Source organism: Cyanistes caeruleus, chromosome 18 (assembly GCF_971803275.1).
Source record: "Cyanistes caeruleus chromosome 18, bCyaCae1.hap1.1, whole genome shotgun sequence".
NCBI lineage: Eukaryota > Metazoa > Chordata > Aves > Passeriformes > Paridae > Cyanistes > Cyanistes caeruleus.
Genome location: NC_141718.1, coordinates 3,485,863 through 3,511,485, shown reverse-complemented (window position 1 = coordinate 3,511,485; position 25,623 = coordinate 3,485,863). Strand labels below are relative to the sequence as shown.

Genomic DNA, 25,623 nt, shown 5'->3' with positions numbered 1-25,623 from the left:
TGTGCTCCAGGTGCCATGTCCCCGCTGCAGGCATCGTCCCGTGGGGACAAACCAGAGGATTTTCATGTCCAAGGGAGATTTATTTCTGCCTTTTAGCATCCAGTGTCCACTAAAACGATCAGAGAGAATCAGACTGAAGACCAGAGGTGAGAAAAAAAGTTCTAAAACCGGTTTATTAAGAGCAGATTTTTATTTTTATTTTTTAATATTACGGTAAAATTGCATTATTCAAGAATAAGTTACTTGTACAGTACATACAGAAACAATATATAGAAAAAAAAAAAATTACTATACAAGAAGAACTTTTCTGTGCAGGTGAAAAGTAGAACTTTCAAATTAAAACACTCCCAACAAAATTGTTGGCTTTAATCGTCCTGCTGAAGGCTGACCTAGGGAATACACAGTCTCATCCCTGCCTCTGGGAGCTGCTGGGGAATTTTGGGGCTGTTTGGATCTGGATCTTGGTTTGGGATGCTGGGTGACACCGGGGTTTGGTGGTCCAGGTGAAGAATGAGAAGCTTTGGCTTCTCCCTGGAGTTTTTTTTCCTGGAAGTTTCACCCCAAAACAGCTCCAATCCAAAGGGATGGGTGAGGAATGCTGGTGTCAGTGTTCGGTACCTGCTGGTGCTGGGATTTGGGAGGGAAGGAGGGAGACATCAGCTAATGCTTCAGGAGTCAGGAGCTCCTTCAGAACCTGCCACCCTTGGGGACACAGAGGCCACCAAGCAGGAGCAGCTGTCAGCAAACAGCAAGAGGAAGAGGAGGGGGAGGAATTCTGACCAGACCCAAGTCTTGGGTTGTTCCCTAAATGAGGTCCCTGCTGTCACAGGGCAAAGGCACTAAAGTTTACATCTTTATTGCTGAAAACTGTCCTGAGTAGCTGGGTGAAACGGGGCTGTCCCCACCCCCAGCCTCTCCTGGGGGAGGCCATGGGGCAGGCAGGGCCTCCAGCCCAGCTCCAAGAGCTGCTCCTGTGGCTCCTGCCTGCCTTAGGTGGGATCCAAACTTGTGTTCCACCTGCCCATCTCCAGGGCCAAGGCACAAACCTGGCTTTATTTCTGCACCTCCACAGAGCCACGCAGGGCCCCCTCCTCCCAGAACTCAATATATAAACACCAATAAAAATCCCACAGGGGCTACAAAAATCCTGCCAAATGCTTCTATTCCATAGGGTGGAACGGATTAATGCTCTTTGCCTGCTGCTGTGATGCAGAGGAGCGAGTATCCTAGGGCTGGAGCAGAGTCAGGCTCTGACCTGTGTCACAAGCCAGATGTTTTCTAGGAGAAACGGGATTTCAAACTCAGTCCCCCTTGGGAGTTTGGGAAATAGCCCAAAAATCCCTTCAGGTCCTGCTGCAGCGGATCTGAAATGAAATGAGGAGATGGTGGAGCTGGGAGGGCTGGACTGGGCTGCCTGTGGCTGAGTTTGGGGATGGAATTAACTCTGAAATAATCAGAGGGACTCTCCCACTGCTCAGTGGTGGGGAGAACAGGAGTTCTCCCCCACTGGAGTTTGTTTGCATGGGGGAAGTGGCTGGCGGGGAGATAATGAACCCAACGTGTATTTTACTAATCAAGCACAGCAATTGCCATTTAAACTGCGGAGAACCCCCTTGTAATTAAACTGCAGGTTAAAAATACCACATGCACACGCATGTTTCAGTTCTGGCACTGGAACAATAAAGTCCTGGTGTGCCAAAACAACCCACCCCAGCAGCATCTGATTTATCTGGCAAGGATTTCTCTGGATTCATCTGGCGAGGGATGTGAATAGCGCTGCCTTTTCCCAGCCCATCCTTTCTTTGCAGATGTAGGGGAGATTCGGGTGATTCCACCTCGCCTTTTGGGGGGAAAACCCCTTTGAACGCAGCTCCCTGGAGCTCAGCGGGATTAAAACAGGAATCTCAGCGAGATTTAGCACATCCCTGTGTTTTCCAAGGCTTTGGGAAGCGGGCAGCAAGCGAGGGAAGGAAACGACAGCTCGTGCTGTGCCGTCCCCCCTTCCCATCCCCATCCCTGTAAATGCAGGAGCACGGGGAGTTATTTATGAGCCTCGGAGGGAGCTGCCTCGCCTGGCACAAGGGGATGTGCTCCTGCCTCTGGCTGCAGCCTTTGTGCTGCTCCAGGGAGGAGAATGGGATGCGGATACAGCTGAGGAGCCCGGCGAGGACAGGGCTGGCTTTGTTCCTCCCTCAGCCTCTCCGGGGCTGCAGGACCAGCGCAATTTGCTCTTAATGCTCCGGTTTCAGGCACGAGTGTAGAGAAAGCAGGGAAAAAAAAAAAGCCTTTGCCTGCTCTAAATGCACAAATCCCAGGAGAGAGCAAGAGCAAGCAAAGGGGAGGCACAAAAGGAAAACCTAAATGGTTTCTCCAGCTGATGGTTCTCTCTTCTCCCAGCCTCGCTGATTTATAAACCCAGATTTGCTCTCATGGCTGATTCCTGGGCTGTTTGGCCCCGGATATTTTGGCCCTTCAGCTCCTGACCTTGTCTCCTTGGACTTTGGGCTCACCCAGAACCCGCTCCACACCAAAGCCTGTCCCAGAGGCTGGATTTTTGTGGAATTCCCTAACTCAGCCCAACGAGGTTTTTGCATTTTCTGGTTTTCAAATGAATTGCTGAATGTTAATGCTCCTTAGGTCTCCCACCTGTATTGCAATTTCAAGGAAAACAGAAATAAAACAGCTTTCAGTAAGGCAATCTCAGGGCAAGTTTTACATCCAAAATCCCAGGGAAGGCTGCGCTGGGAAATCTGGAAGTTGAATGCTGTGAACATCCCCTCCTGTGTGGCGCAACGGCTCCAGCCCTTCCTCTTTCCTAAAATAAGGGCAGCTTCTCAGAATTGCTTCCTCTCCCAGGGCTGCCCCAGGCAGGTGAAACAGCCCCAGGGGCTCGGGAACAGCAGCAGAGTTTGGGGACAGTTTGGGATCAGGGGATGCCGAGACCCAGGGATTTGGACAAGCTTTTCCTCCAGGTGAGGAGGTGTCCCCAGGGACCCCCATCACCTGATGGCTGAGCTTTAAATGCCACCAAGCTCCTGGTGACAGGAGTTTTGGGGGGAGGAAAAAGGCAAGCAAGAGTAGGGGGGGTTCTTTAGGGGTAAAACTGACTTTAAGATTCGTGCCTAAAATCACTGGGATGAAACGGTTCCATCACCGGGATAAAAACCCATTCACCACAGGGATAAAAAAGCCTCCACCACCGGGACAGAACGCATCCATCACCAGGATAGAACGGGATAAACCCCTCCCTCTCCAGCAGGAGTGGTTTGTGTCAGTCTCTGTGTTAGTTCTCGGCTGGTGCCATGGCTGAGGATGGAGCAATTAGTGTTGAGTCTCAATCAGCCGGGACAGCAGGATGAGGATCCCTCTGGCTGGCGCAGGGAGCGACCACGGCTGTGCTGGGTTAAGAAGGAAAAGCAAGAAAAAGCCAGTTTTTGCTTTAGCTAAGGAAAAAACCCCAAACCCTGCTCATCACCCTTTGTGGGAGCTCAGCTCAGGTCGGGCTTTGCTGGTGGCTTCAGCAGCTGGGACGGGAGGACGAGGCCTGGAGCAGCAACTTGGCAATGAATTTATAATCCTTTTTTTTCTTGTTATCCTGGTTTTGTTTTAAACTTTCTCCAATTCCGTGGGTGTAACACAAGCCCCTGGTTCCTTGGCTGGGCTCTGTCGTGTCGGGGACAGGCAGGACACCGGGCCCGGCGCAGGCACGAGCGGCATTGTGTAAACAGTAATGAAAAAGCTTCAATAAGAACAACAAAAATAACAATAAGAGGCCCTTTAACAGGCCCACGAGAGGGAGCACACCCGTACAGGAGTGAAAAATTACCCCCTTCCTTTGCAAAAATACAATAATAATCCCTAACCAGAAGGAAGAAACAGGTACATTCTTTCTCTCGATGGATCCCCCAGAAGGTCTCCAGGATTTCTCCACCCGAAAGTGCATCCCAGTGCCGGCGCCGTGATGGTCAGAGCGGCGTGTACTGGTTGTCGATGGCACGGACGTGGCCCCGGCCCGGTGCCTCCACCTCATAGTCCGAGTCGCGGGGCCGGGCCGTGGTGGCCGTGGTGGCCGTGGTGGCCCTGGCCGGGCGCAGGTTCTGAGCCAGCTCTGCCGGTGGTGGCACCAGGTGGAAGATCTGCTCCGCTGGGGGACCCCCGGGGGGCTCATCGGGGCCGTGTGGGCAGGAGGAGCCGGTGGGGATGAGGCTGAACTCGGGGTTCCAGCCGGGAAAAGGCAAGGGGAGGGGGACCGTGGTGCTGGAGCCGGGAGCTGCGGGCGGAGGGAGGAGATGCTGGTCAGGGGGATGCTCCTGTCGCCCTCTCTTTGGGGCTGTGGGGTGCATCCCATGACCCCACCCCTCCCCGCGGCCCGTGGCTGGGAGCAGCTTCTCCTTTCACAAAAGAGGAAGCCGGGAGTTTGGGAGTCACCTTTTGTGCCGCTGATCCGAGGCTTCCTCTTCCCCGCTCCAAAGGGCCCAGCTCTGCCCAGCCCCGGAGCATCCACACCCGCCCCGGGCACCCTCCATCCCCGATCCCGCGGGAACATCCCCCTTCCCGCACACCTTGTGCCTGGGGCAGGACCACCACGTAGCTGGAGAGCCGGACATCGCAGGCGGTGCCGCACTCCAGCGGGATGGGGTAGCGGTGGAAGTGGTGCAGCATCTCCACGATGGAGGAGAAGCGGAGGTGCTGGACACGGCACTGGCCCCGCTCGGTCAGCGCCAGCCGCAGGTGCTGCGGAGAGCAGCGGGGACCTGTTACCCTCCCTGCACCTCCCTCCTGCGGGACGCCAAGGGGATATTTGGGATGGGGGACACGAAGGGCTTTAGCACCATGTGCTGCATCCCCGGCCTGTGGCTCCCTGGGGATTTTGCCCGCTGGGAGAAGGGCACTACTGGGGGCAGAGAGCAGCAGAGCATCTCTCTCTGGGACAGGAGCTGCCCCAGGGGCTTCCTGCGAGATTCCCCTCCCCATCCCAGCCCTGTCCCGCCCGTACCTTCGCTCTGCCCTGGAAGTTGAAGGTGAGCACATACTCGCCGCGCCGCGTCTCGCTCTGCCGCACCAGGAACACGCCGTGGCCCTCCAGCCCCCCCAGCTGCACCAGCTGAGCCGCCTTCACACGGGAGATGGGCCCGTGGAACCAGGGGCAGGAGGAGAGGAACTGCTCCATCTTCGGCCCCGCAGCCTCCCCCGGGCCCCCCGGCGTCGCCCCTGCCAGGCACAGGGATCAGCGTCCCTGGGAAATGGGACCCCTGCCCATCGCCCCCGTCCCTTCCCCTCTCTGTCCTCCCCTCCTGCCGTTTGGGGAAGGCCGATCAGCCCAGCCACGGCAGGATGTGCTGATCCCCCGCTGTCCCCAGGGTCCCCTGGGTGTCCCCAGCTCACCTTGGCTGAGGGGGTCGGTGCTGGTGGTGGGGCTGGCGGCTGTAGGGTCGGGGTGTCGGCACGTCAGGAGCTCAGGGTCACCTGTGTCAGACCTGCTGGGGACAGGAGAAGCCAGGCTGAGCGCTGGCAGTGGGGACACAGAGCCACTGTCCCCATGCCCAGGCTCGGGGACATCCAGCGGGCGCTTACCCCCTGCGCACACACTCCCGGATCTCGGCCGTCCAGCAGCTGAGCTGCTGCTCATCCCCTGCCTCAAACAGGATGTCGGTGGCATTGGTGACCTGGGGGACATCAGACAGGGCCATGGGGTCTTCAGAGAGAGAGAGAGAAGCGCATCCCCCACCCACCCACCCACCCATGCTCGGGACAGCGCATCCCCCACCCTGCACCCCACATCCCCCTGTGCATCCCCTCCCCGGATGGGAAGAGGAACTGAAATTTGGCACGGGAGCTTTTGGGAGCCACGTGTGCCCCAGAGGGTGGGAAAGGCCTCAGGGGTGGCTGCAGACCCTTTCAGCAGGTCCTACCTTGAGGACAAAGGTGTGGAGGTTATCGGGCATCTCGAGGCGTGTGCACCTCCGCACCTCCTGCACAGCGGAGCAGGCGACGAGCAGCTTGGGCTTGGAGCCCTGTGAGGGGAAACACTGAGCTGAGCCTGAGCTGAGCCCACACCCCAAAACACTGCCCCACACCCCAAAACACTGCCCCACAAACCAAAACACTGCCCCACAACCCACTGCTCCACCAGGTCCAGCAGCCAGCAGGCAGGTACTCAGCTCTGCAGGGAAATACCCCAACAGCAAGGAAATACCTTGTGTGGTGAGGAAATACCCCCATGGCATTGCCAGGGCACCCCAGGGGGGCTGAGTGACATCCAGACCCATCCCAGGGGTCCCAAGGACCCTGCAGTGGAGGGATGGGTGGAGGACAGGAGGCAGAAGGGGGTTCCCAGCGCGTTCCAGGGATGTGGCACCCATGGGGAAATGTGGGTGCAGGCGGGGAACATCCTGCTCATGGGTGCGAGGGTCAGTGGCGTGCCAAGAGCTCCCCGGTGGCTTTGGCACTGACACAGGCACGTGACAAAGTGCTGAGCAAACACTTCCACAGAGGCTGAAATATCCCTGCGGCAGCTTTCGGTTCCTCTGCCGCCTTGCTGACTGCCGGGAGGCTGCGGCACGTGGCTGCCAGGGGGGCAAAAAATTCCCTCAGCACCGCTGCTGGGTGATGGAGCCAACCCTCCGTGCTCAGCCCTACGGCCAGAGCCGTCCCACGCAGCCTGGCACAGCCCAGGCGGTGCCACCACGGGCACGCTCAGCGACACAAAATTTTGGCCGGCTGTGACTCACGCAGTGGCTTCATCATCCCATGGGATGCTGGTTCCAGTGGCCCTCCTCACCCCACAGCCACTGTCCCCGCACAGGGACAGCGTCTCTACACTTCACCCCACGGCAGCATTTGCCAACCAAACTGCCCAAATTCTGCTCCGAGCTGGTGATGCTCACAGCAAACCCACCCCCACCGTGTCCCCAACCTCCTGCAGGACACTCAGAGCGTCCCCACCGGGCGCTTCTTCGGTCACCCAACAACACCATCTTTAGCTGTGCTTTTTTGTGCTTTTTTTTTTTTCCCTCTTGCCATCCCCCTCCCTCCCTCCCTGGGCCGAGCACTCGGTGTTCTCTGGGGCCGGAAACGCAGCGAGAGAGGGATCAGCCCTTATCAGCAGCGAGAAGAAAGTTCTTAGAAGTCTTAGCTGGTGTTACGGCGTCATGCACGGGGCTGGTGACACCGCGGTGGCTCCGGCACCCCCCGGGCCTGCTGCTGACAGTGATTGCAGCTGTGCTGTGCTGCAATCACGGTCACCGGGCTGCCCTGGGGCTCCGCCGCTTTATCCCCAAGAAATCTGATTATTATTTTTTTTTTCCATGCCACCTTTGGAAGGGAACCGTGCCCCTGTGCAAAGTCCTGTGTGGAGAAGGCGATGGGATGGCCGGTGCTGGCCGCTGTCCCGCACAGGGCTTGTGACGTCCAGCGTGACCCTGAGCGGGTTTTTATCAACATCCCAACCGCAGCCTTGGGGTCGGCTTCTTAGGAAACCGGAAAATTCCAGGAAAAGGGAGTTTGGCGTTGCCCCCTGCGTGTCTCGGCGTGGAGAAGGAGAAGGAAATGATGCAGCACAGAGATAGGGTGCCCGAAAAAACCAGGCTGGCTTCGGAGAAGCGCCTACCGCAGGCACGGTGCCGCACCTGACCGCAAGATGCCCTGCTCGATGCGGCCGGTACCGGGAAAGGGAGTTCTCGGTAACCAAAAGTGCACACTCAACACAGCGAGGGTTCACCCGTGGGCTCTTGGTGCCCCAGCAGCACCGCAGGGATGGGTAACACCCGCTGCCGCCGCCTCGGTGTGCTCAGGAGCCTCGGGATGTGATGGAACGTTTGGGATGTTACAGATGTTGCTCCAGCTCAGCCCCGATACCCCACGTGGAGATTCACCCCCCCTGCTCCCAAACGGATCCTGTGCAAACAGGGGAAGGCCCAGCAGGAGGTTGAGCACCCCCAAAAATCACCTGGGTTGTGACACCCCATGGAGCTGCACTCCCAGAACAGAGCGGCCACCCTGCCCCGCTGTGGCATTCCCAGTCCTGGCACACAGACCTGGGCAGCCTGGGCTGTGCCAGGGCTCATTCTCCAGCTCTCAGGGCAGTGGGATCTGGCCCAGCTGCCCCAAACTCCCTTCTCCCTGTGGCTGAGCCCTGCTGGGAATGTGACCAGGATGTGGCCACCTATGGAGATGATAGGATTCCACAGGAAGGAGACCGAGGAGACGCACCAGCTCTCAGCACCTACTGGAACACACCGGCTTTTTTGGTTTTTGCAGGGAATCTTTCCACAGTTTAAAAAGACAAAGCTTCAGCCAGGCCAGGGCTGTTCCCAGTGCCAGGAGACATGGAGCAAACTGGAAGACAGAGGAAAGTGCCCCCAAGAACAGAAGAGCCTCCTGCTCCGTGCCCTGAGCATCCCACCAGAGCCCTCCCAGTGAGGACACCCCACTGCACGCCCTGTGTGTCCCCACATCCCCAGACACCCCCACAGAGGGGCACAGGAACAGCCAGCATGGCACAGGCAGTGCCACCAGGGCACCCACGGCCACCACAGACCCGGGGAGGGCAGGGCAGGGAGAAAATGTGGTTTGCCAGATCTGGGAAGGAGCCCGACGCCAGCTCGGCACTGCAGCCGTGCCAGGAGCGCGAGTGAAGGTCAGGCCAAGGTCAGGGCTGCTCAGAGCAGAGCGCCTGCATTTCCTCCTGGCAAACCCCGGCACCAGCCCTGGCACAGCCCCTCTCTTCACTCCACTGGCTCCTTCAGTTCCCTCCAGGAGCTCTCCCAGCACACCTGGCCCTGCCTGTGCTGGGGAAATCACAACTCCCCCACAAGGATATTTGGGGTTTATGGCACTTTTCATAGTAAAACTCCTCCCAACTCGCCCACCTGTGCCAGGAACGCCCTCCCCGGTCCTGTCTGGATGCTCAGAGGACACTGAGGGAGCTTCTTCCACTCAGGTGAGGTGGAAGGCGGCTCTCCAAGAATGAGAGTGGTGGCACAGGAACGATGGCAGTGGCATGATGATGACAGCAGTGGCATGATGATGACAGCAGTGGCATGATGATGACAGCAGTGGCATGATGATGACAGCAGTGGCAGTGATAACAATGATGACAGTGGCACAGTGATGATGGCAGTGGCAGGGCCATCAGGCCAAGTTTGTGCAGAGCAAATCCTTCGACAGCACCAGGAGCTGCCCCTGGCCCCTCCACGCTCTGGGGCTTTCCCCACGCCGGCTCTCGCTTCCACTCTGAGTCACCCACGGGGCGTGGGGAAGTGCCTGAGCCCTTGTGCAAGGTCCCCAGCAGTGAGATTTGTCACTTCTTGTAAATCACAGAGCTCTGTGTCCCTTACAGGGACTTACAGGCCTGGCTGTTTTTGTGCTGGATGGACACAAAACCATATCCTGTGCCTGCAGCCCTGGGGGAAGGTGTGAAGTTTTCCAGGAGCATGGATACACACAGCTCTTCTCCAGAGAATGCCTCGTGAGCTGGGTGGGAACATCCCCTGGTGCCAGGGCAGGGCAGGGGGGCCCTGTGGGGCTGCAAGGGCTCCAAAGGTCCTGCTGGGGAGGGCAAAGTGTCTGCTGGAGCAGCCATCACCCTCTGGAGTTTGCACCACGGGAAATCCCAGACTTTACCCTCGGGGATTTTGTGTGGCAGGAAATCCTGGTGGTTTCCCTGGGGAGTTTCACCATAGTTAAACACAACACTCATCCTCGAGCACTTTTGCACCATAGATAATCCCAAAACGTGTCCTCAGGGATCTGCAGCATGGTTAATCCTGGTGTCCATCCCCAGGGATCTTCAGTGTGACAAATCCCTCTGTCCTCCAGCAGCTCATCCCGGTGCTCCAGGGGAGGTGCCAGCACAGTGAATCCCGATGCTCTTCCTCTGGTGTTTCCATCACAGCTCCAAGGGGAGAGGTCCACCCTGGACAGCCCCTGCCAATGCTGTTTTTTGGGACAGGGACTGGAATCCCACTGATTTGGACTTTCTGTGCCTGCTGTAGGGACCCCCTAGCTCAGCTCAGCTCGGCGTGGCCCCAGGGTGACACATTCCCAAAACATTCCTGCCTCTCTGCAGGTGGGCACCGCTCATTTGGGAACCTGAGAGCATCAAGCACCACCCTGGGCTCTGCTCTGGCCTTGGGGAACAGGAGCTCAGAGGTTCCCCGGCTGTCAAGCAGGAACGGGGGAGGCGATTCCGCTGCTGTGCGAGCTCAACCTCCCCCAGCCCTGCTCATTACCTCCCAAAAAACCCCCGTGCCCACCCCAAAACCCAGCCAGCATCCTCAACCAGCAGAGGCACAAAGGAGCTGCAGGACAGCCTGTCTCCGAGCATCCCGCGGGCAGGGGACAGCGCTGTCCCCGAGGGGACCGTGCCCAGCGGTGACAAGAGGCACCGTTGTGCCGGCGCTGGCTCGGGGGTGGCCGGGCCACAAAGATCCCTCTGTTCCCATTGCCGGTGGCTGCCGAGCGCCGGCGAACGGCGATGGGAGAAAGCACAGCCCCGACCCCATCGCCCCCCGAGCGCCGATTTCCTACTAAATTAATCCGAGAGCCGCGGGGTGAGATTTGGGGGGGGGTCCAGGCAGGAATCCACACCCATCCCTGGAGCTGCTGGCTCCTCTGTCCATTGATAAACCTCCCTGCTCTACACGAATGAGCCAACACTCCCAAATTCCTCAAACTGCTGCAAATCCTCTCAAAACCCTGCCAAGCCCCCCAAAACCAGCGAGCAGCAGGGCTGGGGGTGATGGGGGCTATAAGCAGGATCTGTAAACAATCGGCTTTCGCCAACCCCTTGATTTTTTTTATAGATATTTTTTTTAAAATTTATTTTATGCCAAATTCGGTTCCAGCGTGGGCTGCTTTAATAATTTCCTGGAATAAATAACGAGCATGGAAAGTAAACAAGGTGTCTGCGTGCAAGTGGGAGCTGCTGCAGCCAGGATTGAGTCACCCCAAAGCTCAGCTCCAGGGGGATGGGGGGGGTCCAGCACAGATTCTCCTGGGATTTTCTATCATCCCGAGGTTTTTGCATCACCCAGGATGATGGAAAAAGGTTCAAAAGCCCACCTGGGACCATTCAATCCTATTAGGATGGGTATTTTCATTCCTGCCCCTTGCCCGGAGCTGGAGGAAGTGAGTTTGCCCAAAATGCTGGTTTTTAACACAATCCCAAAATAACACCGAACATCACAGTGCCCATGATAAACACTGGAGCTGGGACTGGCTGCCTGGTGGGGAGGGGCAGGGTCCACCCCAGCTGAGCCCCCACCATGGCTGGGATGAATCCTTGAATCCTTCCAGACCCCGAGCTGCCTGCGCAGGCTCTCATAAATATTTACCTTTGAAAGAAGCAGCTCTCAGCCTCGAAACAACCACATCCTGGGCCGTGAAAAGAGAGAGAGAGAGACAAAAAAAAAGAGAAAGAAAAAGAAGAAAAAGGGGGGAAAAAGAGAGACAACCACCCCAAAAAACCCCTTTAGGCATCTCACACGTGGGGACCCAGCACGCACAGCTCTTCCCACTCCAGCTGTGGGCAGCTCTGGGGGAGAAGCGTTCCCTGAGCGCTTTCCCAGTCCTTTTTCCTGTGGTTTGCCCAATATCTCTGTTTTTTGCCCACTTCTCAGCTGGCACGTGGTGCTTTCCACCCCGAGCAGCTCTGCAGCATCCCCGTGAGTGACACTCTGATAAGCAGGGTGTAGGAAAACAACCCCGGGAAAGGCGGATTTTAAAGGATGGGGTTAAAAAGGATGGAATCCTTCCAAGCCCCAAACCCCAGAGTTCAACGTGGCAGAGTTTGGGGTCCATCCTGCACCCTTCCCCTCGCACCCAGGCCCCAGCAAGCCCCATCCCAGCAACAGTTTCCAAAATAAGAAACTCCGCTCTTCAGCAATTAACGCCGGGGCTGTGGTTACGCTGCTAAAAGTGTTTTTTCCGTGCATGACCAAGGATGGAAAAAGTTGTGGTTAATAAATGACAAATAACCTTTGTCTCCTCGCCCTCCCTCCCAACCCCCCCCCCCCACCCCTCGATACCCAAAAACAGAGCCGGGGGGGGGCGGGGGAAGGGGGAAGAGAGTAAAAGTCATCACCAAAATCTCACAAAGCCCTGAGGCCAAGCCCGGTGCCTTCGAAGAACGGAGAGCGCCCGCCCTGCCCCGGAGAGAGGCTGCCCGAGGGGCTGGGGGCAGCTCCAGGTGCCTTTAGGAGAGGTTTTGCCTCTCCCAAGGGATTTGCAGGACGCCCAAACCCCTCTGGCTGGTCATCACAGCAGTTTTTTGTGTGGTCCTTGGGGTTGCCAGGAGAGGGATGAGATCCTCGAGGATCAAGAGCACAGAATCACAGAATAATCTGGGTTGGAAGGGACCTTCAAAGGCCACCCAAATCCAACCCCTCTGCAATAGGCAGGGACACCAACCAGATCAGGATGGAGGCCCTGGAAATGCCAAAAAAGGGATGCAGTCCCTGGGAATGCCAGGAGAGGGATGCTGGGAGAAGGATGTTTGGAGAGGGATCACAGAAGCACAGAATAGTTTGGGTTGGAAAGGATCTTGAAAAGTCAACGAGTCCAACCCCCTGCAAGGAGCTGCATCAGGACGGGATGCAGCCCCTGGAGATGCCAAGAGAGGGAAGCAGTCCCTGGGAATGCCAGGAGAAGGATGCCATGAATGGAGATGCCAGGAAAAGGATACCAAGAGAGGGATGAAGTCCCCAGGAATGCCAAGAAAAGGATGCCAGGACACTGAGGTGTTTCCCATCACTGGCAAAAACCTTTCTCAAGGTGTTCCAGGGAGGAAACCTCCTCCTCCACCACTGCCCTTCCTTGGCTGAGTCACTCAGGCCACGTTTGAGCAGCTCCAGGAGGAGCAGGGATGGGGAACGGGAACCAAAACTCTGGGATGTGCCCCATCCCGTGCACCACCAGCTGCTACTCACAGCCCCAGGCACCAAAATTCAGGGACAGGAACCTGCTGGCCCAGGAGGTGGCAATTCTCAGAAACCAGATTCAGGTGAAAGGGGTAAAAAAAGGAAAAAAAAAAAAGAGAGAGAGAGAAAAAAAAAGACAAAAAAAAAAAAAAAAAGGGGAAAAAAGGAAGAAAAGAGAGAAAAAAGAGAAAAAAAAAGGAAGTCAAAGCAGCTTCACACTGAGCAGAGATAAAAACACTGCTCCTCCCGTGGCTTCAGCAAAGATGTTTGAGCTGTGGCAGAGGCTCCAAGGGCTTTTTCCGGAAGGAGCCTTCCCGGCTGGTCCCGGCGTGCCATCAATTTACGGGATGCGCTGGATTTCATTAAAACGCTATAAAGAAAGCGGCACAAATGCAAATCCCATTTCCCTTCCCCTTCCTGTGAAAACATCTGGTCAACAGAAAGGGCTCGGGACGTTTCCGCTGCGAATCACGGCGCTCACCGAGGTTGGGATTTGGCCACGTGAGAGGATTTGGGGCTTGGGCTCAGCTGAGGAACGGGGCAGCCCCAAAAGGGACAAACCTGGGTTTGCCAGCTTTGGTTTAAATTTATGAAGGTGGAGAGACCTCCAAGGTATCCAGTCCTGAAGGTTATATGGGATTAAATGGTGTGGGAGAGGAGAAAGCACTTAATGCCCCCAAGGAAAAATCAGGGAGGATTGGTGAGCATCACCCTCATAAGAGACATCAGAGAATCCCCGTGGGCTGAAATCCCAGGGCCATGCCCAGGTTTTGCTGTGGCACAGACAGATGTACAGCCCAAGCACTCCAGGTTATCCCAATATCCCTGGATTCCTGTTCCACACAGCATCATCACCTCCCTCTGGCCCCCTCACATCCCAGCACCCTCGGGAATGTCCCCAGGCTGGGATTGTCCCCCAGCCCTGTGACCCAGCCAGGCAGTGACCCAGGAGAGCTCCAGATCCCATCATCTCCAAATCCTTCCTTCACAACATCGTTTTTCCAGTGCTGGAGGGAGGAGGGAGCGATGCCAAAACCAAGGCAGCTGTGGCTGTGAGCAGGGGAAGGGGAGCTGCTCCCCCTCCCCAAATCCCCATCTCCTCTGGCACACGCCTGGGGCAGGGGATGCCCAATTCTCCAGCACAGCTCCCTGACCCCTTCACCCAGCACAGCCACCCAAGCAGGAAATGGGATCAGGGCTCTTCAAAGCCCCCTCTCCCTTTGATGCCAGGCACTTTATGGGATTAAGCTCAGAGGCCTCATTGGAGCACCAGGAGAAAAGGGGGAAAAAATTAGATAAAAGCTGCCAAAAGCAGTGAGACCCCCCCCCCTCCTTTCTGCACACACCTGCCTTCTCCAAGGTCATTCCAAGGGCAGGGATATCTGGGGGCTTGGCTTGATGCTGCAAAGCCCTGAGGCTGAGATGAAATTTCAATTGCATCCTATTATTTACAGGGTGGGAAGGGGGAAGGGGAAAAAGGGGGAAGGAAGAAGAGGAAGGGGGAAGGAAGGGGAGGAAGGGGGAAGGAAGGGGAGGAAGGGGGAAGGAAGGGGAGGAAGAGGGAAGGAAGGGGGAAGGGTGTTTCCAGGCAGACCCTGAGGGTGACAAACCTCACAGTTCAGAGATCAGTTGAGGCTGAAAAATCCCAAGAACTGATTTTCCAGTTGCTTATTTGAAACCATCCATTTTCCACGGTGATCAACAGCATCCTCAAATCAAGAACAGACCGTGAGAAGGGGAAAAGGCAGTGGCAAAGCCCTTGGAGCATCCCAGGGCAGGAGGATGGAGGGGAGGGGGCTCCTCACAGCCATTCCCAGGGGATTGATGAGTATTATTTAGTTATTTGAAGGGGAAACAACCCCCCAACAAACCCTTCTGTTCTCACTGCTGCGTGGTTTGGCCCCGTGCTGGGTTTGGGGAGCCACCAGAACCACAGGGGACTTTCCACCACCCCTGGAATTCTCCCGCAGCCACTGGGACAGGGTCTGGATTGATTGTGCTGTGAAGGAGACCGGAGCTGGCCCCGGCCCAGAGAATTGGAAAGGAAGGAGCCGCCCTGAGAATATTTGCACAGGAAGCAATTTAATCCGGAGACTTGCAAAATCCAGCGAGGAACATCCCCCACTTCCGCAGGCCTGGCTGAGAAACCTCCTGCTCGGGGCTCCTGGAGCACCAGGAAATCTCCATCCCGTGGAGACTGCAAGGAATAACGCTCAGAGCAGCGGGGGAACTCGGTCAGTGCCTTGTTTGAAGTGTCTCCCGTCCCTGGGTGAAAGCTGGGCAGGGAATGTGGGGAGAGGAAGAATGTGCTGGGCTTGATTCCCAAGGGGGAGGGAAGCAAAGAAAGGAAAAGGAAGGAAAAGGGGAAAAAAAAACCCAAAAGGGTGGGGATGGGGAGAAAAAGATGGGGGCAGTAAAAAAAAAAAAAAATACAAAAAAAAGGTGGGGGAATTGAAAAAAGAAAAGGGGAAGTGAAAAAAGAAAAAGGAGGAAGAAAAAAGAAAAATGGATTAAAAAACAGTCACTAAAAAAAAAGAAAAAAGGATTAAAAGAATGAAAAAGGGGGGAAAGGGAAAAAAGGGGGAGAAAAGGGGTGAGGGAGGGAAGAAAGGCAGTGCTACCCAGCTGCTGGAGCAGCCTCCAAGTGCCCCAGAGCACCTCTGACCTCCCTGTGCCCCGGCATGGGGACACACACTCCCACGGGGACAAACAACTGCAACCCTTGACATGATGGAGCAAAACCAGCTTTTACTTTCAGATGTCACAATTTTGATGTTGTTTCTTTTTTCAAATATTTAATATTGGAGTCATTTGACGGAAATAGCAGGAATTCAGCCAGCTGCTCCCTGACCCTGCTGCCCTGAAGGCAGGGACAAGGCTCCAGCTCTACCGGAGGTTTCCTCCTTCCAGAGCACAAGTTTGTCATCAAAGTTAAACGAGAACAAAAAAAAAAAAGAAAAAAGAAAAAAAAAGAGAATTCATCCCATCATGCCTGTGCAAGTCCTGCCATGTGGAGGAACCGTCTTTTTTACAGATTAAATACCCCAGCTCCCCCCACATCACTCTGCACTCCCTCACATCCTGCATCATCTCCACTCCAGCCACGTCCCAGCACCACGGGAGCTCCCTGCAGCAGCCGAGAGCTGAACTTCCAGTCACAAAACTCCTCACAAAAAGCAAAACTATGGGTCCCACTGGGAGCACAGAAAGGCACACAGCCTCATTCCTATTTTCCCTTTCCTTTCCCAGCTTGCCTGGGCGAGCAGATGCTCAAGCAGCTGAAGCCTCAGCACAGGGGATTGGGGGAAATTGGGGTTGATCAGACTGGGTTGCACCTTGGTGGAACGGGTCCATGAGGCTGGGATGAGCGGGATGGAGGCTGCAGCCTCCATCCTCAGCTCTGAAGGCAGGCGTTCTGCTTCCAGCTGGAAATCCCAGCAGGGAGAAATGCAATGACACCTTGACCCGACTGCAGCAATTAGCACACCTCGGTCTCGGCACCTCTCGCTCCCCACACTTGACCCCGCAGGAGTGGCTTTGTCTCCTTCTCAGAGGTATCAAACAAACCAGCCCCAGCCTCGTGTGGCAGCAGCAGAGGCAGAGAAGGGGCAGAACAAACCCATCCGTGCCCCTGCTCCTCCCTGTGGGATGCTCTGGCATTTGGGCATCGTCCCCAGCCCCCATCTCCGCTGGAACAGGCAAGAGGCGGCCGATCCTTACCTTGGGTGGGTCAAAAAGCTCCAGCACAAATTCCTCGGCGTCGGGCGGCCCCGCTCGCCGCAGCACCAGGCGGCAGCGCTGCCAGCGCGTCCCGCTGTCCAGGGAATTCTCATCCAGCAGCCCGTACTTGAGCAGCCCTTCCTTGCGCACCTCGGGGGGCTGCTCCCTCGACAGCCCCCACGGCAGGATGCGCTTCCCCAGTCCCGGCTTGAGAGCCGCCTCCGCCGCCTCCCCATCGCCATCCCCGGGGAGCGCATCCGAGGAGCGGCGTCGGAAGAGGCTGCGCCAGCTCCTGCGCAGCTGGCTGAGCGAGAAGGGTCTCCGCGCCGGCCCCGCCAGCTCCTCCGAGCTCCACGACTTGCGCAGCCCGGAGGGAGCAGCCTCGGGGGCACGGACGGGCTGCTCGGGGCGGGCACCGGGCTCCACCTCGGCTTTGGTGGCCACCGTGCCCAGGGAAGCGTCGGTGTGCCGCCGGTGCGTGTCCCGGTAATCCCGCGCCGGGCCGGCGGGCAGGATGCGGAGCTGGTTCATGGCGATGCCTTCCTTCACCTCGTGGCAGAAATACTGCTGGAAGAGGTCGGTGAACTGCACCGAGAAGTTCTCGGCGGCCAGGAGGTCATGGTGCGGGTGCTCGGTGGCGAAGCGCAGGTAGTGCCGCGCCAGCTCCTTGGCGGTGCTGATGGCGTGCAGCTCGCAGAACTCATGCCAGCCCCGGGGATGCGCTGGCGTGCCGGCCGGCAGCGAGGGCCCATTCATTGCCGAGGCTCCAGCGAGGCGGCCGCGCTGCAAGACAGAGCACACGGGGGGTGAGCGCGGCCCCAGGGTCCCTCCCCACGTGTCCCCCGCCCCGGCGGACCCTGCCTGGCGTGGCCGTTTCCCACCCGCATCGTGGATCCACAGGGAACGCCGTGGTCCCACTCAACGCTGCCTCATTCCCACGGATACCTTGGAAAAGGCCAGGGGGCAGCCGCTTCCCAGGGAGCAGCAGCACGGCCATGTGGCCACCAGCGGCCACCAGCAGTGGCCACGCGGGACCCCGAGCCCCCAGCCCCACCCGGCAGGGCCGTGCCTCAGTTTCCCCACCTGCGCGGTGGGGACGCGGGGCGTCTGCGCGGCTTCCTGCCAGCACAGCTGCCTGCAGCTGCCCGCGGGGACGCCTGGCCCGGCCACATCCGCTCGGCTCCTGCCAAGGCTCCGCAGCGCCGATGGGTTTCCCTCCAGGGACCGATTTCAACGGAGCTGATAAAACTGGAACGGGGGCGGGAGGGGAGGAAGCGACATGAAAAGCTGCAGGAATCCAGGGATGGAGCAGCCTCGCTGGCAGATCCTCCCGGCCCCAGCGGCCTGGGGAGAGGCCGGCACTGCGCGGGGTGAAGCGCGTTTCTCGGGGGATGCTCTGCTGCCTGCGGCACCGGGGGAGCTGCCGGGCTCTGGCAAACCACACCGTATCTCTGCCCCCAGCAGATTTCTTTGCCAGGCCAATCTGGCGGCGCCGTGGCTGGCGAGCAGCCGGCCCGGCGTGCCCGGCTGAGCCGGCAGTGGTGCTCCCCAGGGCCGGCCCCGCTGCTCGCCAGAGAAAACCTCGTGCTCTCCCGGGGCACTTATCGGGGCCGTGCACTCCGCTCAGGAAGGAAACATCGGCCAACCCACCCGGATCCTGCACCGGGCACCGCCGCCTCCCCGAGAAACGCCAGCAGCAGCAGCACCCCGGCTGCTGGGAGGGGAGGAAAAATTAAACCAAACCAAACCAAAAGCCCTGAGGGGCCAGGAGGAAGCGAGCGGGCCATGAGGAACGTGCGGGCACAGGGGATGGTGTTTGCAGCCGGGGCGGCGATAACGCCGGGAAGCGAGGCTCTATCTCTGCCCAGCCGCTGCCCTGCCGAGCACGTCCCGCCAAGGTTGCAGGCGAGGGGAGATGTTATCTGTCCCTCGCCAGCCTCGCCGGGCCCGGCTTCTCAGAAGAGCCGCCCAAAGCTCGGGGCCGTCCGGCGTGCGGGCAGCGCGGGACATGCGCCCGCAGCAGCCGGGCAGAATCCCCGAGCAGGGCCCCGTCTATCAGCACCGCCAGCCTGCCCGTGACTCAGCATCCTCCGCCCCGCTCCCGCTTCCTCCCGGCACCCGGGAATCGCCGCCGGCACGCTCAGAGGATGCTCCCGCAAAATGCCGAGGGAAGCGAGGCGCTCATGCGAACGGCTCCTGAGCCAGGTGGGAGATTCCCAGGGCAGGGAATTCGCCTTCCAAGATTTCGGGCTCGCTTCGCACCGGCTTCGGGAGGGGGAAAAAGCCGGGCTTCGTCTGCGCCACGCGGTGGGAAGCAGCCGAAGGCCGTCTCCAGTAGCAACGCGCTTTTCCAAGCCGACGGTGGGAAACGCTCCCCAGAGCTTCCTCCTCCCAGCGCTGGCACAAGGCCGGCCTCTCTGCTTCTGCCTGGCGCACTTCCCACATGGAAAGAGCTATCCCGGATGAATCCATGCCGGAATTAACCACAGCAGCCTCCCACTCCCCTGCTCAGCCCCAGGTTTCAGTAGCGACATCCACAGGGATGCGAGTTCCCGATGCTTCTCCCTGCTCCAGCCCGTTGTGCTCGCAAAGCTGGAATCCGGCAGCCGGTGGCTTTAAGGCAGAATTTACATTTTATTCCTCCTATGTTCCCGCGAGGAGCTCCTGGCCATCCCGCAGGTCGGATGAAGTACTTCTGATCGCTTTAATTTGCTCTGAACGGAGAATCCAGCCCATCCTTGGACACGCCACGGATTAGTTGGGACGGGGGACTTCCATCCCTGCTAGCTGCTGGAAGAGCTGTACATCACCAAGCCCGCCCCACCTCGGGGCTGTTTGTGGGTGCTGAGGTTGTTTTGGGGTGCTGGGATTGTTTTGGGGTGCTGGGCCAGGAACTCGAGGAAGAGCGGGACGGGACGGACCGGCCGTGGTGGCTTTGATGCGGGCTGGGACAGCGAGCTGGGGCTTGTGCAGGATCCAGCCCTGCAGCCCCAGCCACCCCCGGGAGCTTCCCTTAAACTCTTGCCCAAGCTGAGCGTTGCTGCGGCGGCGGTGCCAGCGCCGAGCGGGACGGGAATCCGTGCCTGGATCCGGCAATGGGTTATTTGTCCCAGTAAATGCATTTGTTGTTTAATTGCAGCCAGAGGAGCCGGCAGCACCAAGCAGTGCCAGGGCAGTGCTGGGAGCCAGCACCTCAATCCTGCCACCCTCTCCCGGAGGATGAGCATTCAGAGCCAGCTGGCCTCGCCACGGAGGAGCTGCCGGATCCAACTCGCCACCTTCCCACCACGGAACAGCTATCCAGGGGCTGTGGCCGCACGGGAAGGTCACCCTGCACCACAAATGCAGCCTCGAGGGGAGGTGTGAGGGAGCAGAGCCGTGCCCCTGTGCCCAGCCCTGCTCTCCGTGGGTGCAGCACCAGCACCTGAAAATGAAACCGGCCCCACTCGCCGCAGTTCCACGCCAGTGACGTGCATAGGAAATGTGATTGATGCGCCGGCTCTCCCAGAAATAACTGTTCCCAACCGGAGGAGAAGCGTTTGCAGCTCCCTTTGTAAGCACAGGACTATTCAAAACTCATCCCAAGGATTATTTTCAGGAGAGGGCGAAGCGAGGGGCTGGGAGACGCCCTGGCCGTCCCCGCAGCTCCCCGCTTCCTGAGTGGCAGAAATACAAAGTTCCCACAATCCCAAGAGCGGGAACATTGTTCCTTCCCAGGATGTCCTCCATGAAAAGAGCTATTCTGAGCCGGCTGCAGCCTTTCTTGGCATGGCCCCGCAGCCGCTCCGAGGCGGCTATAAAAGGCCAGGTTACAATGAACGGCACTTTTCAATGGAACAGCATCTGGCACGGGGGGTCCGGGGGGATGCAGGTGCCTGGCGGGGGGCTCAGGGGGATGCAGGTCCCTGGGGGATCCAGCCAGCCACAGGTGGGTTTGCAAGGGCCGGGTGATGCAGGGCATCCGCCCAGGATGGGGATGGTGCAGCCTCTCTCTGCATCCCGATCCCCCAGAGATGGTGGATGCTGGAAGAACATCTGGATGCACCTCTGGATCGCAGGGTGCTGCAGCCATTTGGGGGTGGGCACGGAGATGCTGCCACTCAGGAAGGCAGGAGGGGTTGGTGCAGGAGGAGAGGTGGGGAAAGGGTCTGGCTGCAGCCTCAGGGTGTGGGATACACCCACATATTTACAGCATCACTATAAAACAGCCAAAGCCGGTGCCAGCACAATCCACAGCAGAAACTGCCCAGCATTGCCCTCCTACTCCCTCTGGAGCAGCTCCCTGTGACGGTGAGGATTCTCTGGGTCTCATGGAGGGTGATGGCACAGCACCATCACTCCCTGTGGGCCTCTAGCTGTTCCCACACAAGCTGGAGAACCCCACGGGGTCTCAGTTCCCTCTCTCTCTTTTGGCTGAACCAAACCAACAAGTTAAAAAGCAAGAAAGGAGCAGGACAGAGAGATTTCCCCAATCCACACGTCCATACAGGCTGTAGGAAATCCGTTTAAAAGCCAGTGTGGGAAGGCAGATTTTGCCCTCCTTCTCCCCCTTTCTCACAGGACAGACACCTTTCATTTCACTTCCTGGCACCACACAACTTTCTATGTTAAAGACCCAAACTGGTCTTAGTTTACAGCTCTGTGTGGGCTGAGCAGCACCACAGACCTCTGAGGATGTGGGTGATGTCACAGCACCTCAAATCCGAGGGAAATTCACCTGCTTGGTTTTCCCTGACCACTCCAACAGGACAGACAGGATGGAGAAAACCCAAACTCAGGTCAAACCCAAACTCCACGCTGGCTCGGCCCACAGCAGCTCATCGGCACAAGCAGCTGTGGCCAGCCCAGCTCCCCAAAAACCCTCTGCCTGCCTCCACCCCGTGGCGTCTGGCACCTTGCAGCCTGGTTTACACCATCACACTCTCCTACACCCACTGCCTGCGGGGAAAAGCCCGGCAGCAGCGGGGTGGCCTCTTTCGACAGGGCTTGTTTTGTTGCACGAAATGAATCGCTGCGGTGTAGGCGTGGGAGAAACCGGGTGCGGGGAGCGCTCCCGGGGGAGCGGCTCCCCGGGGGTCCCTGGGGACAGCAGGGAGCAGCCAGCAGCTCAGCTCCCAGCCAGCCTGGCTCTCCAGGCTCTCCACAGCAGCCCCTCCAGGGATTGCTGGATTTGGCCTTTTCTCCTTGTCAAGCTGCGGCAGCGCCGCCAGCACCACAAACCCCATCAGCGATGAGCGCTTGCACTTTCGCTTTGTGTCACCCACTGGGATTTGTCCCGACACCTTCACGGTGTCCATCAGTCCCATGGGTGTGTGGGTGGGGAGGATTTGCTCTGGCAGAGGATGGAAGAACCCTCAAAAGCCGCTGGCACTTGCACCCCAACCCCTCCAACACGGTGCTGGCAGACCCGCAGCCCTGTGGGCTCTGGTGAAACCAAGCCAGATCTTACCAGAGGCAATAAATACATAAAAGAGAAAATAGAAGCAGCTTTGGGGAGGTGAGACTGCACAGGGATGAGTCTCTCCTGCCCTAAAAACAAGTTAAAAAGAAATCCAAAGCATTGTTCTGGTCCCAAACAAGTCAAAGTGAAACTTGCCACTAATTCCAAACGCCTTGACATGCCAATCCCGTTTCCTGCCAGCAAATCCAAGTGCAGAGAGGACATGCAGGAGCTGCCAGTGCCAGGTCCCCCCACAGGCCACCTCTTCCTCTGGCTGCAGCCCCAGAAAGTCCCTCGGCCACCAGCCCACAACTCCAGCACATCTTGAATCAATTTACAACAATATCGAAATCGCAGCTCAACAACTCATCCTTGTTTCCTTGACAGTAAATCCCAGCCCGGGCTGCAATGACCGTGTCACTGCCATGAGCCAGCAGGTCCAGGCTCTCTGTGGGTCACCCTGATGGGCTCTGGCACAGGCAGGACTGGGAATGCTGGCAGGGCATGGGAAGGCTGTGAGGATTCTGACCGCTGGTTCATCGGCCTCGTGCTCCGAGCCCCTGCCAAGCCACGGAGCCAACAAAGTCTGCAGGGAGCAGAGAGTCAGAGGAGCAGCTTGGCAAGCTCCAGGTGGCATCTCTGCCTGGCACTCGCAGTGGCCACGGGGGGCAGAGGCAAGGCATGGCCCCCTTGGGCAGCCAGGACCCCACAACATGGGGCAGGTGGGCATCACCCCATGGGTCCTGCACCCTCCCAGGGGGGTCACCCCCATGGCAGGGGCTGCAGAGGTCCGGGGGGAGGCAGAGGAGCAGGGCTGGATCCCGGCATGCTGCACCCCCATCTCTGGGATCTCCAAAATACGGATGCTGGGAAATGGGGGACGTCGAGGGATCCCAGAAGAAGAGGTGCTCCGGGGTCCTGTGCTGCTGGAAGGACGGGGGTCCCTCGGATGGGGGCACCCACAGAGGAACAGAGCCCCTACAACAACAGGGGGGGGGCCCACGAGGAAAACGGGAGCTGGGAGACCACGGGTCCCCTAAGGGTGAGCAGTCCCTGGGAAAAAGCAGCCCGAGGAAAGGGCAGGGATGAGGCTGTGCCGCACAGAAACGGAGTGAGGGGGACGGGACTGCTGTCCGAGGGCAGGCGGAGGAAGGGGCTCACCACCCCGGAACGGGGGCACCGGAGTTCCTCGAGTGAGAGAATCCAGCCCGGGGCTCCCGGGGAAGCTCCGGGGGCTACACAAGAGGAGCGGCCGCCTCGCCGCTTCCTCCCGCCGCTACTTTCGCTTTGTAGCGGCCGCTTCCCGGGGCCGCCCGTGCCGCTCCGCTCCGGTGCAGCCCAGCCCAGCCCAGCCCGTCCCGGTACCACCGCGGTTACCTGCAGGAGAAGGCGTCCGGCTGCCGCTCGCCCATGATGGAGCGGCGGAGCGCCCGGGACGGGGCGGGCGGGACGGGGCGCACGGCTCGGCACGGCTCAGCACGGCTCAGCACGGCTCAGCACGGCTCGGCACGGCTCAGCACGGCTCGGCTCGGCTCGGCTCAGGCAGGAAACCGGGGCAGGCGGCTCCGCATTTCCGCCGGGCGGAGGCGCGGGGCGCGGACCCCGGCCCCGGCCGGGTTATGTAAAGCGGAGCGGAGCGGCCGGGGGAGGAGGCTGCGCGGGGGCGGAGCGGAAGGGCCGCCCCGTCCGTCCGTCTGTCTGTCCGTCCGCTCGTGTGACTGTCCTTCTGTGTGTGTGCGTGTCCGTCCGTCCGTCCGGCGGCTCCGCGGGTGCGCCCGGCTCCGCGCAGCTCCGCGCTGCCCCTCCCCGCTTCTGCCTTTATCTTATCGCATCCGCGGAGCTCAGCGGCGCAAACAGCCCGGCCGCGCTCCCGCCGTGCATTCATTTTTTAATTTTTAAATGTATCTGTTTAGTTTTTATGACTTTTAGAATGTTTTCTCCCCGGATTTGGGGGTGTCCGCCGCAGCCGCCCCCCCGGGAGTCGGGGGGGAGCCCGAGCTGGGGCTCTCGGAGGCTCGGGAGGAAAGCGCCCCCCTTTCCTGTTCCTGCTCGGCCACGTCTTCCCCCTGCTCCCCGGGCTGGGACCCGAGAGACCTCTGGGGTGGCAGCAGTGGGCCAGATGCCGTCTCAAACCCCATTTCTCGTAATTTTCCAAATTATCTTGTGGCGAAAGGCACCGCAGGCTGCTGCCCACGTCCAGCCAGAGCGGTTCAGGACACAGGGCCCGCAGTTGTCCCACACCGTGGGCGAGGCTTCAGCCGCGACAGAGCGGTCACAGTGTCCCTCGGTCCCAAACAGGACCAGGGACTGGCGTGGGTGGACACGGGTCAGGCTCAGCCATCCCGGTGCCATCTCGTCCCAGGGGAGCAGAGCTAAGAGCAGAGCCGCCCACTCTGCCCTAGGAAATTGAGGGAAAATAAACTTACACTGCACCTTTTTCCAGTACAGGACTGGACTGCGGTCTGTACCATCACATCTGACCCATTGACATCCCCCACTCTTAGTTGTGCCAAGAGCTCCTACAAAGCCTTGTCTGGAATGGCAGCAGCTCCAGGGGCAGAGGGACACGTCCCCACGCAGAGGCCACTCACACTGGGCAGGGAAAAGTCACGGCAGAGCAGCCGTGGGTGCCCAGGGTCTGGCACCCACCCAGCCAAGGAAGCCCAGGGATGCGGCAGCTGGGATTTTACAGACACCACACAATGGATTTGTGGCTGTTGGGAAGGTGGCAGCTGCAGGAATTTGCCCTTGGAGAGTGGGCTGAGACACACTGAGCTGTCAGAGAGCAACATCTGTGTGTCACTCCCCGTGGGGTCCATCCTCAGCAGCGCTTCCAATACACTTTGTTCACCCCATCCATTCCCAACGCGTCCTCCAGCGAAGAAAGGACTGAAACGCAAACTCCCAGCTGGTGCTGTGCCACCCCTGGACCACAGGGCACAGCCCTGCTGCCCTCCTCCAGCCTCAGCAACCCCCCCGGGTCAGATTTGAGCCATAACCCCACAGCCCCTTCGGGCACTGCCAGGGATCCAGGCGACACCGCGTCCAATCAGCCCTTCCCAAACCCCACAAGGAAGTGGCTGGGAGCAGCTGACATGATAAAATCTTACCTTAAAATCTGCTTTTTAATTCCTGCTGCCGTTGCTTTATGCATAATTGCACCTTCTGGCTCTTTTCCTGAGAACGGAGGAGCGGCCGGCGGATCCGGGTGCCTGCCCCCCTTCCCCGCGGGCGGCTGTCCCAGCTCCCAGCGATCGCACTTTTCTTTATCAACTTCATCTATGTCAGAAGCGCCCTCTCAGCGTCCTCAGCCCCAGTGGCCTGAGATTTCTCTTTTGTTTTGCTTCCTGTATGGATTTTCTCAGTCTCCCAACTGCTAATTCACTACCCCCCGACTTCTGCTTTTCGGTTTTTTGGGTTGGTTTTTTTTTTTTTGTTTGTGTGTGTGGAGCTGCGCAGATGCTCTCTCTCTCTCTCTCTCTCTCACACACACACACACACACTCAGGCGCTGCTGCTTCCCTTCCGCTCTGCACTGCCCTCA

At 58.6% G+C, this 25,623-nt stretch overlaps 1 protein-coding gene across 4 annotated transcripts; it reads right to left on the bottom strand.

Moving 5' to 3' along the window:
- Window positions 1–171: 171 nt before the first annotated feature.
- SH2B3 (SH2B adaptor protein 3) lies at window positions 172–25,585 on the bottom strand. 4 transcript variants are annotated; one of them, XM_086855843.1, is made up of 8 exons: window positions 25,191–25,585; window positions 16,641–17,423; window positions 5,913–6,014; window positions 5,575–5,666; window positions 5,386–5,480; window positions 4,997–5,211; window positions 4,563–4,734; window positions 172–4,270 (listed from the first exon to the last, which is right to left on the bottom strand). In XM_086855843.1, the coding sequence occupies exons 2-8, from the start codon at window positions 17,394–17,396 to the stop codon at window positions 3,966–3,968; spliced, it is 1,737 nt and encodes a 578-aa protein (XP_086711969.1). In that variant the 5' UTR covers window positions 17,397–17,423; window positions 25,191–25,585; the 3' UTR covers window positions 172–3,965. The 4 variants fall into 4 exon arrangements, with proteins under 4 accessions (XP_086711969.1, XP_086711971.1, XP_086711968.1 ...); XM_086855845.1 differs by having other exon boundaries at window positions 5,386–5,477; window positions 25,191–25,583; XM_086855842.1 differs by lacking the exon at window positions 25,191–25,585 and adding an exon at window positions 23,458–23,894.
- Window positions 25,586–25,623: the final 38 nt, after the last annotated feature.